The 18801-nt window shown below is 33.7% G+C and overlaps 3 protein-coding genes across 5 annotated transcripts; all 3 read right to left on the bottom strand.

Annotated features, from left to right (window-relative positions):
- Nucleotides 1–1347: 1347 nt before the first annotated feature.
- LOC126767730 (uncharacterized) lies at nt 1348–5176 on the bottom strand. Its single transcript, XM_050485299.1, has 3 exons — nt 3854–5176; nt 3677–3800; nt 1348–3619 (listed from the first exon to the last, which is right to left on the bottom strand). Exons 1-3 carry the CDS (start codon nt 4322–4324, stop codon nt 3048–3050), a joined length of 1167 nt encoding a protein of 388 aa, XP_050341256.1. The 5' UTR covers nt 4325–5176; the 3' UTR covers nt 1348–3047.
- A 99-nt stretch (nt 5177–5275) lies between these two features.
- On the bottom strand, nt 5276–6272 carry LOC126767732 (sodium-coupled monocarboxylate transporter 1-like). Its single transcript, XM_050485303.1, has 3 exons — nt 5931–6272; nt 5707–5876; nt 5276–5614 (listed from the first exon to the last, which is right to left on the bottom strand). The coding sequence occupies exons 1-3, from the start codon at nt 6270–6272 to the stop codon at nt 5392–5394; spliced, it is 735 nt and encodes a 244-aa protein (XP_050341260.1). The 3' UTR covers nt 5276–5391.
- An 86-nt stretch (nt 6273–6358) lies between these two features.
- LOC126767725 (sodium-coupled monocarboxylate transporter 1) lies at nt 6359–14229 on the bottom strand. Of its 3 annotated transcripts, XM_050485286.1 has the most exons (13): nt 13743–14229; nt 12727–12886; nt 10175–10240; nt 10048–10099; nt 9896–9963; nt 9687–9841; nt 9373–9622; nt 9276–9323; nt 7194–7259; nt 7082–7133; nt 6929–6996; nt 6702–6856; nt 6359–6642 (listed from the first exon to the last, which is right to left on the bottom strand). In XM_050485286.1, exons 1-13 carry the CDS (start codon nt 14027–14029, stop codon nt 6360–6362), a joined length of 1710 nt encoding a protein of 569 aa, XP_050341243.1. In that variant the 5' UTR covers nt 14030–14229; the 3' UTR covers nt 6359. The 3 variants fall into 3 exon arrangements, with proteins under 3 accessions (XP_050341243.1, XP_050341244.1, XP_050341241.1); XM_050485287.1 differs by lacking the exons at nt 6359–6642; nt 6702–6856 and having other exon boundaries at nt 6926–7015; nt 13743–14223; XM_050485284.1 differs by lacking the exons at nt 6359–6642; nt 6702–6856; nt 6929–6996; nt 7082–7133; nt 7194–7259 and adding an exon at nt 7752–8708 and having other exon boundaries at nt 8770–9323; nt 13743–14221.
- Between the last annotated feature and the right edge of the window lie 4572 nt (nt 14230–18801).

The following is an 18801-nucleotide window of genomic DNA, read 5'->3' as shown; positions in this document are numbered from 1 at the left end:
TGGCTAATATGCACTTTTTTGCATGTATTTATTTATATATATAATATACATTGTATATATATAAAATGTTAAACTAAGATAAAATAGGCATAGATAATAAGAAAAACAAATTACAGATGATTTTTTTTAAATAAAACTAAATTTATATATGTATATACAAACGTCTAGTTTTATTAACGTTATATCGATTTTCGTTAAAAGCCGCCAATCCCCATTGATTAATTATACTATAAAAAATTATTTTTGGGCGAAGTTATAAGTCAGAGCTATACATATTATTTATTATTTTAACAGGTGGGATTTATTTTAGCTCATTACCAATACCAAGAAAAATAAACTACCAAAAAATGTCGATATCTAATACGAGTTCCAGATAATGCTGAACAGAAGCGTAGCCAGCGTCTCTCTCATGCGTACTTCCCTGCACTTTCTGCATGTATCGTCATTACTTATGTCCCCCAAATATAGCGTGAGAGTATATGTTCTATTTTATCCATCAAATCCTTGCATATTGAGCAGGGCCCAAAAATTCATATGGAGAATTCACTTAACACCACCAATTTTGCAACTGATTTTACTGCAGAGCTTACCACTTCAATGTCGATGGGATGAGTTACTTTCAATGGCAAGCCTTGGTGTGGTACTTAGAGCCCCCACTATGCAGAGAACAGCAAGTTGCTGTATCCCCTCCAACAACGGTTCACCACACCAAAGAATCTTAAAGCAATATTGGCTTGACTTCCGCTGTGTAACACCAATGTATAAGGCCAGTTCTTCTTCTTCATATTTTGTTTCTAAATCAGTTTTCTATCCAAAATTACTCCCACATACTTTGTACGCCCCCTAATTGTTAACTCAACACTATAGAGCCTTGAGGGTTTTCATATCGAGATTTTGTACCTCCTTGTAAAGAGTACCATATCCGTCTTACCGGCGATATCATCTAAAGCGTTATTCATCACGCTACTAATACTCGTAATAGGCATTACATTCGCTATATTTTGCTATACACTCAGTCCTTTTTTTACGCGATCTCTTTTTACGCTATTTCACTTTAACGCGGTTATTTTTGCAGCGCAAATTCCTTTTTTTATGCGAATTTTTCACTTTAACGCGATTGCTTTTTTTCGTTTTTTGCTTGTTTACATATTTTTAAGCGTAATAATTTTTGAATATGTCGGCGCACCCTAATAGTGTGTGGATATTGGTATGCGTGTGTGAGTGTATGGGTATACAGTTTCGGGTATTTCGTTAAAAGACTAAAGGCCTAACTATAATAAGGTCTTAAGCTTGCAGCAGAATTGGAAAATTATTTTGTAGCAAATGATACTGATGCCGAACGTGCACGAATTTTTCAAAAAGAATTGAGTCTCTGCATGTTAAGATATAAAGAACTACATCGGAATTTATTGGGTCCAAAAAGAAGCATTCAAACAAAATTAACTGAATTTATGGTGCAAACTCAGTCGGAGATGCTTAGTCAATCAGAACATCAATCCATAGTTCTTACTATTGATTCTGGTACAAATTCTAGTGATATCAGTGCCGGCCATCAAAATAAGCGGCTAAGAATAATTTCCACTACGGATAATGACAGTGATTAAACAGCATTCAACGGTGTTTTCAATAAATCTACCTATTTTCTATTTTGTTCTCTTTTATATATGGTTTTTGTTTTGTATTTTTTATTTTGTTATGAATGAATAAATCATAAGTCTGAAATTTGAAACTTATTGTATTGTTTTTGAATATTTTTTTGCGCGTATATTTTGTTATACGCGATATTTTTTATATTCGGAACCAATTCGTCAGTTAATATTGGAAAACTAACCATTTTTACGCGATTTTTTTTTACGCGATTAGTGGCAGAACCAACAATCGCGTAAAAAAAAGACTGAGTGTATTTTATTCATTTTGATTTGCGATTAAATATATGTATATGTTTTTCTACTCTCGTTGGACATACTTCACAGAGTCCTTTACACAATTTTATTGTTATTCAAAATCTAATTGTGTAATGAGTTAATTGCTCGGTTATATGGTACATTTAGAACAATTAGAAGTCTGCTTTTATTTAAACACACTGAATTTTTAGTTCAAATTCTTCTTACAATATTTGAAAACACCTCCAATTACTAAAGTCGACTAAATTCCACTGTGAGTCAATAAAACGGAGGTGATCTTTAAACAAAAAAATAATTAAGTTCTATATTTACCTCTGTATCCAATTGAGCTCAAATTCGGCTCTTACATAGGTCTAAAAGATGAGGACTACCTTTATTTGTATTTTTTTTAATTGCAGAGGCCAACCTACTAATATGTTTAAATGTCACATTTCATAAACTATTAGAGCTCTTATAAAAAAATGTACGTAAATATTTGAGTTTTTCACAATACCCGTTTTACTACAATAAATCCTGTACCAGAGTTCACTTTTCCAACAATTCTGCGCATATGTAATGATGATTAACATATGGATGAATAGGCATTTAAACACCTTGCAAAAGGTGGTAAATGATTCAAATACCATAAATATAAATATTATAACATATTTATAACTAGACATATCGGTGTTTGGTATAACTGTAAACAATTGCGCATAAGTAGTCGCAAAACTCTTTTGTAAGAAACAGAATGAACCATTATCATCCTAGTTATTGGTTCTATGCAATTTTACCTTGTATACTTCACGCAATACGCATCCAAGAAAATAAATGTTTTTTGTTTCGGGCTCGATATCTGAATATAATATATTAGAGGATTTAAACTTTCGTTAAATTTGGAAGAATCAAAATTATGATAAGTTAAAAAGCGAAAACTTCTGCTCCAACACATACATCTACTGGTATATGCAAATTAGAGGAGAAGTCTCTGCCTTTTACCGTACGACAACGGCTGGAGAATGATTTAAATACACTCGTCTGTATATGTACATACTCGTACAAGGCTCATCGAAATATTCGTAATAAAAACGTCAAATCGCCACTTTTAATGCACAGTTAAATATTACTGGTCACAAAATACGGCAAAGGATAAAATAGCTGTCATTACAGTTTTACTTCCGGCATGTTTGTTTCACTTGGCCCTGTTTTCACACTAACGTATTTGCCACCTTCTATTCGATTCTCATACTGTTCCATTTTAAAACTGTCATCGACCCTAGGGGGCTCAGGAATTCTGCGATTATTGGAAAACTCAAAGTGGTCAGATTCATTCAACCGTCTAATATTTCGCCGAATTGCCTCATTACTCAGGCTACTAATATTACCTGGTGGCTTTTCAAGTAGTTTAGGCTTAGACTGTGCTAAATTTGTGCAGCTTGTCAGCGATGTTTTAGGTTTTACCTCGTTGTCGGGGTCACGATAGTTCGTTGCATTTAACTCACTCTTATAAACATTGAAGTTAACGTTACTATTGCCGCTTCCAGAGAGGCGGCGTCCTTTCGACAAAGCCCTTTCTTTAGCCAGTGATATAAAAGATTCTTCCGTTCCCGTGCAATTAGGACAATTGCATCTCTGATTCTGTGTACGATCTTCGCTAACTTCTCTCTGAGTCTCGGCAATAAATTGACACAAACATTTAAACTGTCGTAAACTTTTCTCGCTTTGCTGTGATATTTCTGCAATAAGCAAATATTAAGAGCATTAACTTCTTCAGTTCAAAGTTCAAGTCTCACTGTCTAAAATATCCAAGTACATTTTGCTTAGTAAACATTCATTTCTCATCATCTGCGAACACAACGTTTCGACCTTTTCCATTGTATGGACAAAATAATTTCGCATCATGCATTCAACAGAACTCTAATAAGAAACATTAATTATGGTTATAGTCGTACAAATAACATTTTACTCACCTGAACTGTTTCCAATACCGTGTCATGTACAATACTGAGAAAGTCGGCACATGAATTCTGAATATTTTTGCTGCTAAATGGTTCTTCATCCGAATCTTGTTCTGCTTCCTCACTTATTACCTCCATACGCTTCTTGAGGTCCTGGTATTGAAAGTTTTGCTTATTCTTTGTCTGCTTAGGATTTTTAGTTTCCATACTGGGTTCGCTTTCGGCTGGTACATTTAAACGCTTTCCGTTTTTAATTTGGGACGTACGTTTATTATTATTATTTTTAGTCATGGAAGACTTAATTGGAGAACTTCTAGACTTAGTTTTTTTGGGAGGAACTTGTACATCCGGAATCATCCGCGTTGGAAAACAATCAATACAGGACCGATTTCGACGGATATTGCAGCAATCACCCATATAATTGCAACAGGGCGAACAAGATGAACAGCAGCAACATTCCGATGGACGTGGGAAGCAACTCATTACGTGTTCAATTTTCAACACTTATTTTATTTCGATAAAACGATATGCAATTTTGGTAGATAGTGGAGAAATAGATTCCCTTACTGAGTGGGATTCGAAAACAAGGCAACGAAATGTTTGATATATTTTCACAAGTTTAAATATTCCAAATCTAATTTAGACATTTTGTTTTGGCAGCAAGATTCGATTACATATACAAGTGTGTATATGTCTAACAAATTTTATTTTAAAAAATACTGACAAAAATATCTAATGGGAAAAGATCGATTTTAGCGAAAGCAAAATTACAGCAAAAGCAGGTAAATAGCATAATGAATGCTTAAGCATAAGAAAATGTGTATCTTTCATTGAAGTTATAATGGCGAGAAATTAATCTCAATAAACATACATTTTCTGTGTTTTGTTCAATAGTTTTGAGAATGATTAAAATTTTTGTGAATACTCCCATTCATTAAATCTGTATAAATTGTGACGTATGAAACGTAAACAACATTAAATTACATAAAAAAATTTAGATTATATAATATTAACTATCAAATAGAGTTCTAGTACAATTCAATTTAATTATTTTTCTATATAATTAATTTTAACTACGGAAACCTCTATACTGAATTCACGCAGATTCTTATTTAAAATTTTATAAAAATTTCCCTTAGCTCAGACTGTCCTATTACAAACTACTTTCACTTCACTCGCAATTTCCTAGATATTATCATATCCTAATGGTGGCAGATTAGTGTTTTGCATTTCGAAGATCTATATTCCATTATTCGTCATTATTATTTTAACTGATTACATGTTGCATTATGTAGTTAACAGCTTCAGTTTTCAAACCCTCTTGGCGTTAATAGCAGAAAATCCACCGCTAATTTCTTCTGCATTTTATTTCAAAACTGGTTTTGAACAGTCACCTTTAAATTGTGATAAGTTATTTGATATAACGCAGGTAAGTACCAGAAATAAAAATCTCAAAATATTTTTTATTTTTGAGTTGAGAAATTTTAACATTTTGATTAACATCGATTTTAAATTGATTGTAGTTACGTAGCTTTCTGTGATCCAAGGTATTACTCCATTTCAAGCTTCTCGGATGTTTGAACATTTTTATAGCTCTGCTTTTGGATATATTTGACAATGAATGGGGCAATTAGCTTTTTATCTACATCAGATATCTTATTTCGGCCAAAATAAAGTGAAGCGATATTTGAAACTACAATGGTGATAAGAGCACCCAGCATTGTATACAACAGAAAAGAGATATGGTGTATGGCATTTCCATTCTTAACCTCGCTGGTATTATTAAGGCAATTAAAAAGAACGAGTTGTAATATGTATTATCAATGTGTGAACATTTTGACCTTAGAAGGAAACAAACTACTTACTATTCATTCGTAGAATTCAGGTAGCGACTGTTATCATATTCGTAGTCACATCCCTCAACGGAAACCGGCAATTTTGTGTGACGAAATGAGCCTGTCACAATGGCCATTTGAGCTTTGATACATATCCAAGTCATGGACAAGACGGCGACAAGGCTTCCAACAAAAACACTCTGAAAATAATAAATCCAGGTATTATTTGCTCACGCCAGCATAAAAGGTTCAACCTTTTCTGAGATCCATGGCATCAATACACCAGTAGAAAAAATGCCTAACATAGGTCCGTATGAAATCGATTGCATAGTAGCAGATAGCTGCAATACCATCCCCATTTTTTCGACAATGTATACTAGTCCAATTGCACTTACACCAAAAACTATTACAATGGTCCGCATAACGATAGCCACCGTATTTTCACTGATCGGACTTCGAACGTTCGGTTTAATAAAATCTTCCAGTAACACTGCTGCCAAAGAGTTTAAGAGAGTTGAAACGGAACTTAATGCTGCACTAAACACAGCTGATACGAAAAGACCTGGAAGACCTGGAAACTTGCCAAACACTTGCATTACCAGCAGTGGAATCAGCTGATCACGAGCCTCGGCAAGCTTTCACAATAATTAAGTATTTTATGGTTTAGTAGTACTATTTTCATATTAAGAGATTTTGTTATATGTTAATTTACTCACGCCGGTTGAGATTGGATCACATTTATAATATGTTGCAAATGCTACGAGACCCACATATATGCAGCCCAAATAAAGAAAAATTACCCCAAAAGTAAATATAAAAAGTGTATATTTAACAGCTTTTAATGATGAGAGAGACATAAACCGTTGAATTGTCGGCTGGTTTATGGAGGTATTCTGAAGCTTAAAAAATGTACCTCCTATTATAACAGAAATAATACTCATGCGTACCGTAGGATCTAAAGTAATTCTTTCGAATAAAGTTATTGTTACTCTAGGTATTTGACAGTTACTATTCCATTTTCTTACTCTGGAGTATTCAATCGACCACCTTCTTGGTTGCGTTGCCACATGATTGTAATGCCTCCTACATCATAAGTACCTTTAATAATTAATGCGATCAGGGAACTATACATAACCAAGCTCTGAATGACATCTGTCCATACTACGCACTTGATACCTCCCTTTTTTCATTAAATTATAAAATCATAAATTAAATAAACATAAATTAATTCAATTTCTTTTTGTATTCTAACCACTGTTGTATAGAATGTGCATATTGCAATCACAACGGGGGTGATTGTGTGCACTCCGATTCCGCTAACTGAAATTTAAATAAATATCTGTAAATATATATGTATGTATGTATATACTTTATATATGTATGTATGCAAACTATGAATTCTCACTTTGGCTAAATGTTAGAGCCGGAACATAAATCGCAATGGGCAGCCATATAATCTGTTGAGGTATTGTTTGTATTAGTAATGGGTCTCTAAACAATGGAAATTCTATTCTCACCGCTTTAATTACAAATAGAGTAGCAGAAAACAGCTGCATTCTTCTACTAAACCGCTTGCCGATGTACTATGAATAATATGGAAAAGCAATTATTTTATATCCTGTGATATTTTAAAAATTTATTTATATAGGTTGCTCAATAGTTATATAACAAATATAAAGTAATATTAAATAATTTGATAAATAATATCAAAAGTGGAAAGAGTTTGAAACTAGGCTAAAAAGTAATCAAACAATAGATGACGAAAACTATCTCCTAATAAGAACACAAGAACATTACTGTCAGCAAGTTTAGTGGCATTAGTAAGGGTAATAGGAAATTAAAACAATACATTTTCATCAATAGTTCTAAATTTATATGTATAGTATATTTCTCAGGGTCAACTTATACGTGGGGAGTTCTTCTGCATCATGTGCATTCATTAACCGTTAAGCCACTTAGTGACACGAGAGAGTTGAGTTGATGCGTTGCCTCCGTTACGATGCATGATGCGCATATGGATATTTATGAAGTCGAGACAGGTGTAGGCTCATCTGGTAATCAAACTCGTTTTGAAACCCAATTGCAAATTTTAAATTTATTGCCATGTTTGTTATGTGGTATAACATTCCATTTTAAATTATATTTGTTCAAACGAATTAATGTATATTGTTCCAAATTTATTTACGACAATTCGATTATTACTAACACTTCCTATGTCCCAAGCTATTGGAAGCGCAGTTTCTCTAAATTGGACATTGTCAAAACTTAACTACCCTCTACAATGCCCCAAGAGAAACTGGAAGGCTTGGCAACTACATCAATTTAAATAAAGTGGCACAAACTCTTAACATTACAGCAGTTGTGCCTGATTTTTCCAAATTAAAGGAACGAAAATATTTAAATAGTTAACAGATTTTGTATTGTCTTTTTAAATAGTGACGTTAAACATTTGTAGTACTAGTGTTTTTTTATATGAATAAGTTTAAAAAATTATAAAAATTAATTTATTGTTGCCTAGGCAAATATTTGCTTATCCGCTCAAATTTAAGTATTTAACATCAGTTTTATTAGCCAATTTGTAAACAAATCTTAAGAACCCTACACAGGTATACATATTTAAAGATGTAAGAATGTAGATAAAACACTTCCTATTCCTATTCATGGAATGCATACACATACGCACATTGTAAATAAATTTTTGAAAAACTTAAGCCAAAAACACTCCAAAACAGAGTAGACATACATTAAAGCATTTATAATTAATTTAGTTAGCACGTCGTTGGAAACCCTTATTCGGGGACTTATAATTAGAAAAATCTTCCAAGCTAACACTACAATATGTTTTGCGTTGTTTTAATGGTAAGAACCGCCGTACAAAGGGTGAAAGTAATGCTGGATCTATTTTTTCCAAATCCGTTGTACCAAATAGTCTAGTTGATACACATGCAACTACTATCGAAATCATTGCACCAAAAGCAGAATACCACAAAAAAGATAGATGGTATAAATTGCGCTGCTCGAAAGTTGATGGCCTATAAAATTTATTATTTGTTTATTTAAGCAGAGTTTTATTTACTTCATACAAAAGCTCACTGATAGTTGTAAATGGTATCCCAAGCTGTCGCATTATCAAATTCATATTCGCATCCATCAATGGATACTGGCATTTTCGGATAAGCGATTTCCCCTCTCATTTGGGCGATTTGTGCATTAGCACATATCCAGCTCAAAACTAAAAAGCCTGTCACACAACCCGTAAGTGCGCTCTTCCCATTGATCCATGGAAAGGAAACGCCCATTGTGTAAACAGCTAAGAGTGGTCCCATTGTGACTGCCCCTGTCATTGTGGCTAACTGTAAAACCATACCAAGTTTCTCGACGACATAAACCAAACCGATGCAGGCTGTACCAAAAACAAAAACGATTAAGCGCAATAAAATAGCTGTATGTCGTTCGTTCAACGGTGTCTTAAAGAAGGATGCAATAATATCTTGAGAAATAACACAAGCCAAGGAATTCAACCCAGTAGATAATGAGCTCAATGCTGCGCTGAAAACACCAGCAACAAAAAGGCCTGTCAAACCAGGTATATCACCCACCGTCTTCATTACGTGTAAAGTTGGCAACTGATCACTAGCCGCAGCAAGCTGCAAATAAACGAATTAGGGTAAGCTAATATATTACCTTTATACCTACCTTTGTGCTAATTGGATCGCAGTCGTAGTAACTGGCATAGGCTAATAATCCCATATAACAACAACACAACATCAGAAAGATTAGCAGGATATTAAATAAAACGACTGTGTGTTTGGCTTTTTGTAGGGAAGGCAATGAAAGGTAACGTTGGATGCAAATTTGATTGACAGCAGAAGATTGTATCTTATGAAGAGATCCACCCACAAACACAGCTAACATAGACAAACGTACAGTAGGATCCCAGGTCCAACTATAGCATAAAGCGAACATTAAATTTGTACCCCTGTATAAAAGAGGTTAATAGTTTCCCTTACTCCGGCATGTTCAAACGACCGCTTTCTCTATTTCGTTGCAAAACCACATCTAAACCCCCCACATCAAGAGTTCCTTTAATGCAAATAGTCACTATTGATCCATACATAATGAAGCTCTGCACAACATCTGTCCAAATCACTGCTTTTAAGCCGCCCTATTTATAATAACAATTAAATGCGAAAACAAATTCCTTCTGAATCACGCTTACCACACAAGTATAGAAGGTGCAAATCAGACACACTATTGGAGTTACAATATGCGTGTCGATTCCAGATACTGGAAGAGCAAAGATATATGTACATATGTATGTTAAAAAATGCTGAGCTTTCGTAGTGATAACATCCGTCAATTTATTCTCACCTTGGTTAAAGGTCAAAGCTGGTACATATACTGCAACGGGCAGCCAAAGAATCTTCGTTTGACGAAATAATTAAAAAAATATTACAATAATAAATTAAAATAAATGTGGCTAAACTGCATAGCTCACCATGTTTACGATAAACAAAACGGATCCAAAATAGCGTACCTCGCGACCAAATCGCATTTCAAAATACTAATTAAGGAAAAGAATAAAATCATAAAAAATTATGGTGTTTTTTATTGATTTATTCTATAAGTTATGCCCCTAAATGGGCTAATTATTGTCCCCTTCCTTATATCCGAAATGTGTACTTAAAAGTTAACCTAACTGACAGAAATCGCTAAATTCATCAGATTCGCATGTACAGATTAAATATACCGATGTGCATAATTACATAATGTAATCGAATGTATTGGGTATGCCAGGAAAAGGAGAATGAATTAACAAACTTTATCTATTTTTCGACATCACACCACTTTATAATAATTATGAAATTCTTACCTAATTTGCGGGATTTACCTCACATACAATTACCGATTCTGTTACATAATATAACTCATATATTGACCGACACATAAGGTTTGTGAAAAAACGAAAATCGGGTAATATCCACCCGATTTTATCTGGTAACGATTATCATGCCACATATTAAAAAAATGTTCCTTGAGTTTCATTAAGGTACCTCACATACAATTACCAATCATATGGAGCAAAGTCAGCCGGATGTTCGAAAAAGCGGATAATAGTTACAAGTATATGGAAGGTAGGTCAAGTTTCGATAAATTGTAACTATTTTAGGCATAAAGACATACTATAATGAATAAAACACGTTTTGTAATTTTCATTGAGATAACTCAAATATTGGCCGATATATGCAGGATAAAGTCACGAGGTAGTTCGAAAATCTTTAAATGGGGGCTCAGGGAAGTATTAACCGGATACAACCCATTTTTGATACTCAGAAATACTTTTGCCAGTAAAGGTTTTTATCTAAATTTCAATTGTATATCTCCACATTGATTGATATTTTCAGTCAAAAGTCGACTATAGATACTGGGATACCTAGAGGCTTGAACTGTTTAAATTAATTATTAGTGTAAAGTTTTAGTACTATATCATATATCAATTGATTCCCGATTTGTGTACTGGAAAGTGAAAAAATCATATGGAAATTAAAATTGTGTTATTTAGGAAGTAGGCGTGGTTGTAGTCGTATAGGAATATGAGAGGAATGATTTGTACTAAATTTTGTCGAAATCGGTGGGTCAGGTAGCAAGAGAGGTGATTACACTAAAAAGTGGGCGGTGCAACGCCCATCATCTAATTTTCACTCCGGCTCCCATAAAGCCTTCTCATACCATCTCGCAGTTAAAATTTAATGTGTCTGCCGTAATTAGCAATTAATTTATTGCGCTTTTAGTAGTTTTTATCGAAATCAGTTGGTCGGGTCCTGGTCAAATTTTCACTCCGAATTCTATAAAGCTCTTTCATATCATCTAGGTGGTAAAATTTAATATGTCTGGCGTATTTAGTTATTGATTTATCGCGCTTTTAGTAATTTTTAACAGTACCGTTATAAGGGGAGTGAGCGAGATTATCTTCCGATTTCTTCCATTTTCACACCGTCGGTAGGAGTTCTTTTGATATTTGTGCTCAGCAAATTTGGTTGTTATAGCTTTAGTAGTTTAGGAGATACACTTGCTACTGTGATCCCCTGTACCAAATTACAGTTTTATATCTTAATTTAGTGCTTAGTTACGACACTTTATGGGTTTTCGGTTAATGGCGATTTGTGGGCGTGGCAGTGGTCCGATTACGCTCATCTACGAACTCGTAATTTTTTTGTACTAAGAAACCCGCATACCAAGTTTTATGAAGATATCTCCTTTTTTACTCATGTTACAGCTTGCACGGACAAGCGGACGGACAAAGAGACAGTCACCCGGATTTCAACTTCTTTCCTGGTCATCCAGATCATTTATATATTTATAACCCTACATATATTTATCTCGCTTAGTTTTACGTGATACATACTATGTACTGTGATCAAATTGAAAGGTGAATTTTATCCATTTCATTCCCTTCAAAGTAATCCCCTCCCGCTGCAATACAATTATACCAACGAATTTTCCAGTCATAATAGCACTTGGAAAAACCCTCCGTCGTGATGGCCACAGAGCTCTCTTCGATTCAGCTTTTATATCCTCAATTGAGTCAAAACGGTGTCCAGGGAGTGGTCATGTGAATTTGCTGAATAACGAGAAGTTACACGACGCGTATCTTAAATATTAATGAATATTTTGACGTGAAATTTAGCACAGATGTCACCAGCAGTACTACCAACTTACAGATAAAAAAACGATTCGAAAAACACGCGAAGTATAAAATAAAAAAATTCACCTTTCAATTCACAGTAGTATATACAACCGTTAGGTGAACATATACTCTGTAGCAACAAGTCGCAAGAGTATAACAAAACATTCTATGGACAATTTACTACGCGAGTATGAAAAACAAGTATAATATGCGGCAAATCCATTGCAATAAAATTTATTATTTACTCTCGATATACAGCGAAGAAATTATGTAAAAATACATATGTAATTTATTCATCTGACTAAAGACTAATTCAAAATTGAGGGCAGATCTGAACATGGTTTAAATAAACTATCACTTACCTCATATGTCGAAGTTAACTGAAGATTGCAAAAAACAGGAAGAAAGACATACCACGATATTATTCCAGATATAACTAACGTAATTAGAATGAAAGCATATTGGGTACCGTAAACATAGATTTCCGTAGATGTACCAAGTAGAGATATTCCGGAAACAAAACTAAAAGTGAGAAACTTGTATTAATTAAATATTATATAGTGAATCAAATTCTGTTATCATATTGTCCGATTTAAAAAAAACTTTTACCACAGTTTTTTGAGGTAAAAATATTGTTAAAATAAACTAAAGTCTTTTTTAGTACTCATTCATGAAGAATCAATGTCAGCAACAAAAGCATAGGCTACGACCATTCACAAGTCTGTGCTTCAAGGGATTTTATTTAATTTCACTGCTTTGCACTTGTTTTTAAAATACACGATACATACAGAATATATTTATATAAACAAATAAAAGCACAATAGAAATGTGAATTGACCATGACAGGGCGTACAATCCAAAGGAAAAGTAAATCACAAATAGTATATTATTACTTGCACCCCTGTTCACTTTAGACAAGCGACTGCCATAACCGTAGAATGTACTTAAATATCATAAAGAAAAATGATGTAAAGTGAAAAAAATAAGACTTAGTTGGGATGTTAATATGCTACTATATAGTACTTTTGAAATCTTCGGGTAAAAATTTAATCTTGTAAAAACGAGACTACGCACAGTTACTCCGCTATATACATATGTACATACATATGTATGTATGTAAATTACGATCTTCCGCCACTTCTTCTTCGTCTAATTTACTCAACAGAAACCACCAAATTGAATTGAATTATGAATTAGTGATTTTCTCCACAATTGTCATCAATAATATAAATATATATAATAAAATAATATTCACTACAATCGTGAATGAACAAGAATTTGAACAGAATTATCAATTTGACAATACCACTAGTTATTATTCATATGTACAAGAAGTTAATTAGACTGATTTGAGCCAGTCACGATTTCAGAACAATACCTCGCGACTAAAGACAAAGCCACAGGAAACACTTTCATTTTTCTTCCGCCCACCAAGTATTCTAACGCCTCTGAACCCCGTCGCTGCTCATTGTCACTTTGCTTTTTCTTATTCTCAATGAATCCAAAATATAAACCAATTATTGCACACACCGACAGCATGAGCACAAAAACGAAATAGTCAAGAACACCAAAATGTTGAAGAGAAGAGCTTAATTCAGTCACATTCATTGCTTTTATTGGTTTTGAAGTTATAATGGATGTTACAGTAGAGTCCATCGGATCCATATTTTCAATTAGGGTGTTATATTTGCTGAATCTGTATTGTATATTATAGTGCTTGAAACTAGCACAGTATTTGAATCTTGCTCAGGCTTTCCGGCTAGACTGAATTAAATGACGCGTTGCGTTAATAGTTTAGATGCACCCATTCCAACTGAATTCAACGGTCGAACTAAATCACAAGCAGAATCGCAATTAGAAGAATTGAAATTTGCGAAGAAGACACTATATGCGTATTTTATTACTGATTAAATACACGACCACATACGTAGATCATAAGACCCATGTAAATCAATTATGAATAAGTAAACTACAAAAGCTTATACGAATTTAATCGCGATAAGCCGTTATGTCAGTAGCTAACTATATCTATTTACTAATATTATATCTCGAAACATAATAGTCACCTTGGTAAAAAATGTCACATATTTATTTAGAACATTTCCATGAGGTTCTATTCTCAGAAGGTGTTTATACCGTAGAGGATGGGACGGTCCAGCAAAAATCTAAATATTTACTTTAATTTAGTTTTTTTGTTTTTAATAAATTTCAACTTTAGTCATTCCGCTTCGAAAGGTTCTTTGTATTAAATTTATTTCATAGAAAAAATTGTTAAATATATAAAATAATTTTGATGTGAGATAAAATTTATTTATATTTAGTTGAACAATTTTTAATCTTATATTAATTATGTATTATTTATATGTAGCGTTCCTCTTCCAAGAATTTTGATAAAATGATTAAGGCAAACGAAATATTTAAAGTGTTTCTACTTCTGAATAGATATTATCTATATTGTAAAAAAACTATATGTTTTTTTCATTAATTCATTGTATCACAGTCAAGACCAGAATATGCTATTAGATTTTGGTTTGCTCTCCGCAGACAAAGTTTCCTTTTCGATTCTCTAACTTGGTGGCGTCCCTGTATGGTAATAGTTTTGTACACGAAATTGCTTAAGTTGCTTGTTTAAATACAATCTACTTTCTCGGTTTCAGGAAAAATATTAATTTAAGAAATAACATATCCGCCCAAATTTATATGTACATATAACAAAATATAACAAATATGTACATATAACAGTACGTTCTTTTATTTTTATTTCCGTATAAATTATCTGAATTTCGAATGCGCAATATTATTTTCAAAATTTATGTATGTATATTTAACATACAATATAAATAGGTTAATGCAGTTAAATTGAGTTGAAACAAGAAAAAACGTTAACTTCGGCTGCACCGAAGCTAATATACCCTTCACAGGTGTATTTCTTTTAGTAACTATGTGTCCAGTTTGTATGGAAGCAATATTCTATGGTAATCCGATCTGAAAGATTTTTTCGGATATTATATTATTACCTTAAGCAGTAATCTACGAGTATGTCAAATTTCGTGAAGATACGATGTCAAATGCGAAACTTTTTCATATAAGCCCTTGATTCCGATCGTTCGGTTTGTATGGCAGCTTTATGCTATAGTGAGCCGATCTGAACAATTTCTTCCGATATTACATTATTTCTATGAACAATAACTCATACCAAATTTCCCGTAGCAGAGTGCACTAGTGGTTTCAACGTTTTCAAAGTGATCGTGAGGACTTACATAAATGACGGTCAACATGTGGGCCAATCAAAATCCGTGATCACCGTGCGTGAATTCATCAAAAATTAACCGAAATCTTCTATGAAATTCATGGAAATGGAATTGAACATCTTCAAAACATCGATTCATCGCATTTTAACCGAGCATTTGGGCTTACGAAAGGTGTGTGCACGGTTTGTTGCGCACAAATTGACTGACAACCAAAAATTACTCTCATCGATCGACGCTTGTGACCGATTATTTGACCAAAAATCACATTTTAACCATTTACCACTCCCCGTATTCACCTGATATGGCACCGTGCGACTTCTTCCTTTTCGGTAAAATGTATTTGCCCATGAAAGGAAAGCGGTATGCAGACGTAGAGGCCATTCAAAAGGCTTGCACCGGCATACTGGCGGTCATACCTGCCAACGAGCTAAAACACTCGTTTGACATGCTTTTGAACCGTGCAAAAAAGCTGTATTGAAGCAGAAGGAGACTATTTTGAATAAAATAAATTGATTTTGCCGAAAAAAACCATTTGTTCTGTTTTTTTTAAGTCCTGTCTACTTTGGAATGCACCATGTATGTTATAGTGGTCCGATATCGGCAGTTCCGACAAAAAAACAGCTTCTTGAAGAGAAAATGACGTTTGCAAAATTTCAAAACGATGTCTTAAAAACTGAGATAAGTACATACTGAGCATTTATATATATATGTACTTTATAGGGTCTCCGACGCTTCCTTCTGGGTGTTACAAACATCGTGGCAAACATAATATACCCTGTTCAGGGTATAAAAACAAGCCCTCAAACATAGACAAAAAAGCTCTTTTCTGAGAAATTAGAATCCAAAAGTATGTTAATGCATATAAATAAAATTGTGGGTTTACATCTACAGTACATATAACTTAACTTTTGTAGCAAAGAAAAATCTGTAAGCAGAGAATGTTAATGAAAGTTGTGCTTTACCTCTCTCTGTCATACGTAATCTGAACAAGCTTTCTCACTGTTACCTTCAGGACGTACATATATGAAGCTTTTTATGTATGATGTATGTATGTATGTATGGGAGACAAATATTTAGAGTTTACGCTTCCACCTTACTCCTAGCTGCAACTGCATTGGAATACATGGAAAACATAAAAATATGTTAACCTCGGCTGAACCGAAGACATATACATATATACCAGTTTTCTTACAAGAGCTTGTATATGCTATAGTGGTGCGATCGGAACAATTTCTTCAGAGATTGTATTGTTGGCTTGAAGAATAATCTCTGCCGAATTTTGTGAAGATATCTTGTCAAATCAAAAAGTCTTCCATATCTCCAAAACAGGGGACTAGTTCGCGTATATACAAACAGTCGGGCATGGATTAATCAATTCAGCTCGTCCCGCTGATCATTTATATACATACATACGTATGTATGTACAAGTATGTATATACCTATATATTTTGGTTAACTTAATACACCTGTTCAGGCTGTATATTTTTTTGGTTTTTGCATTTTTAATTTATATATTTTTATACTCTGGCAATCTGTTGCTACAAAGTATTGTAGTTCTGTTCACCTAACGGTTGTACGTGTCACCTAAAACTAAGCGTGATATAATCGCCATTAACCGAAAACATATAAAGTGCCATAACTAAGCCCTCAATTGAGATATACTATACCTAAAACTCTAATTTGCTACACAGGATCACAGTAGCAAGGGGCACCCCTTGGTAGGTAAACATTTTTATAAGAGTGGACGTGGCCCCACCCTTTAACAAGTTTAATGTACATATCTCCTAAACTAATTAAGCTACACCAACAAAATTTACTGAGTGCAAATTAAAAAAAATGTCTATCGACAGTCTGAAAATGGATGAAATCGGAGGATAACCCTGCTCACTCCCCATATAACGGTACTGTTAAAAATTACTAAAAGCGCGATAAATCAATAACTAAATACGCCAGACATATTAAATTTTACCACCTAGATGATATGAAAGAGCTTTATAGAATTCGGAGTGAAAATTTGACCAGGACCCGACCAACTGATTTCGATAAAATTTAATACGTGGCATTCTTCTTACATTCACAGTGTAAAAATGGACGACATCGGACAACAACCACACCAACTTCCCATATAGCACAATTTTATATTCCACTTGATTTATTCAGTTTCCAATACACAAATCAAGAAGCAATTAATATAACGGGATAAAACTTTTCATGAATAATGTCTTTAGTTTGTGCCACCTTTTGACCAAAAATTGTGTAAATCCAACAAAAAGTGGTCAAGCCCCATATACCGAATATTTGGACCCCGGTACCTATAGTTGACTTTTGATCGAAAATGTCGATCAATGTTTTAGATATATTATTGAAATTAAGGGATTATCCTTCTCTTATAATGGTTGGTCTGTATCTCAAAAATGGGTTGGATCGGACCAATACTTCCCTAGCCCAATATACCTAATATAAAGATTTTCGAATTTCTGGGTGACTTTGTACCCCATATATCGGCCGTTATGTGACTTATCTCAACAAAAATGAGAGTGTGTGTTTTACTCATAACAGTTTATCTTTTTGTCAAAAGTAGATAAAATTGGGCAAAAACTTGACATATTCCCTATATAATCGGTATTTACCTCAATAAAATAGAAGATAAGTAGAAAATTACACAGCTAATTTCTATAACGAAATTGTCGCTTTAGTCAATCGATATTTTTGAATAGATCGGACAAAATTTCGCAGATAATGTAATACATTTTTTAATTGCGGCGAACACTTTTATATTGGAATTAGTAGTTTTGGTTTCTAGTTGTACAGCAATGTATGTATCTATGCCTAGTTACACATTTCTCTGATCGGCTATGTTGCGTGTCAAACGAAGAGCTTATTTACCAGACACCCGGCAAAACAAAAAAAGCCGCAGCAAGTGCTTGGCATAACTCTATGCAGGGAAACTTTTGAGATATTTTGCATTACACATTTCATTAACAGCGGACATTTTTCACTCATATCAAAATTACAAAATATTTTGTGTGGGGCTTTTTTTGTTTCGCTAGGTGTACATTCAAAAGTGCATAGAATTCTAATAGCGTACCGAAATCGAATTACACTATGCTGTAATTAACTAAGCCAAACAGCATGAAAATTGTGTCGATGCCACCATGATCATTGAACGCCACTAGATATTTGTGT

This window comes from Bactrocera neohumeralis, chromosome 2, assembly GCF_024586455.1.
Source record: "Bactrocera neohumeralis isolate Rockhampton chromosome 2, APGP_CSIRO_Bneo_wtdbg2-racon-allhic-juicebox.fasta_v2, whole genome shotgun sequence".
Classification (NCBI taxonomy): Eukaryota; Metazoa; Arthropoda; class Insecta; order Diptera; family Tephritidae; genus Bactrocera; species Bactrocera neohumeralis.
Note: the sequence above shows the minus strand (reverse complement) of the source record. Positions and strands in the feature narration are given on the sequence as shown.

Bases quoted from the DNA above. Each gene is read 5' to 3' on its own strand.
- LOC126767732 (XM_050485303.1), bottom strand. From the start codon at position 6,272: ATGCAAGTGTTTGGCAAGTTTCCAGGTCTTCCAGGTCTTTTCGTATCA. The intron at 5,877-5,930 runs GTTGAACCTTTT...TATTATTTTCAG, and splicing joins TGCCATGGATCTCAGAAAAG to AGTGTTTTTGTTGGAAGCCT. The intron at 5,615-5,706 runs GTAAGTAGTTTG...TAATAATACCAG, and splicing joins CTGAATTCTACGAATGAATA to CGAGGTTAAGAATGGAAATG.
- LOC126767725 (XM_050485284.1), bottom strand. From the start codon at position 14,029: ATGGATCCGATGGACTCTACTGTAACATCCATTATAACTTCAAAACCA. The intron at 10,100-10,174 runs GTGAGCTATGCA...CGTCAAACGAAG, and splicing joins TTTTGTTTATCGTAAACATG to ATTCTTTGGCTGCCCGTTGC. The intron at 9,623-9,686 runs GTAAGGGAAACT...TTTATGCTATAG, and splicing joins GGTCGTTTGAACATGCCGGA to TTGGACCTGGGATCCTACTG.
- LOC126767730 (XM_050485299.1), bottom strand. From the start codon at position 4,324: ATGAGTTGCTTCCCACGTCCATCGGAATGTTGCTGCTGTTCATCTTGT. The intron at 3,801-3,853 runs GTGAGTAAAATG...GTTTCTTATTAG, and splicing joins CGGTATTGGAAACAGTTCAG to AGTTCTGTTGAATGCATGAT. The intron at 3,620-3,676 runs GTGAGACTTGAA...TGCTTATTGCAG, and splicing joins GTACTTGGATATTTTAGACA to AAATATCACAGCAAAGCGAG.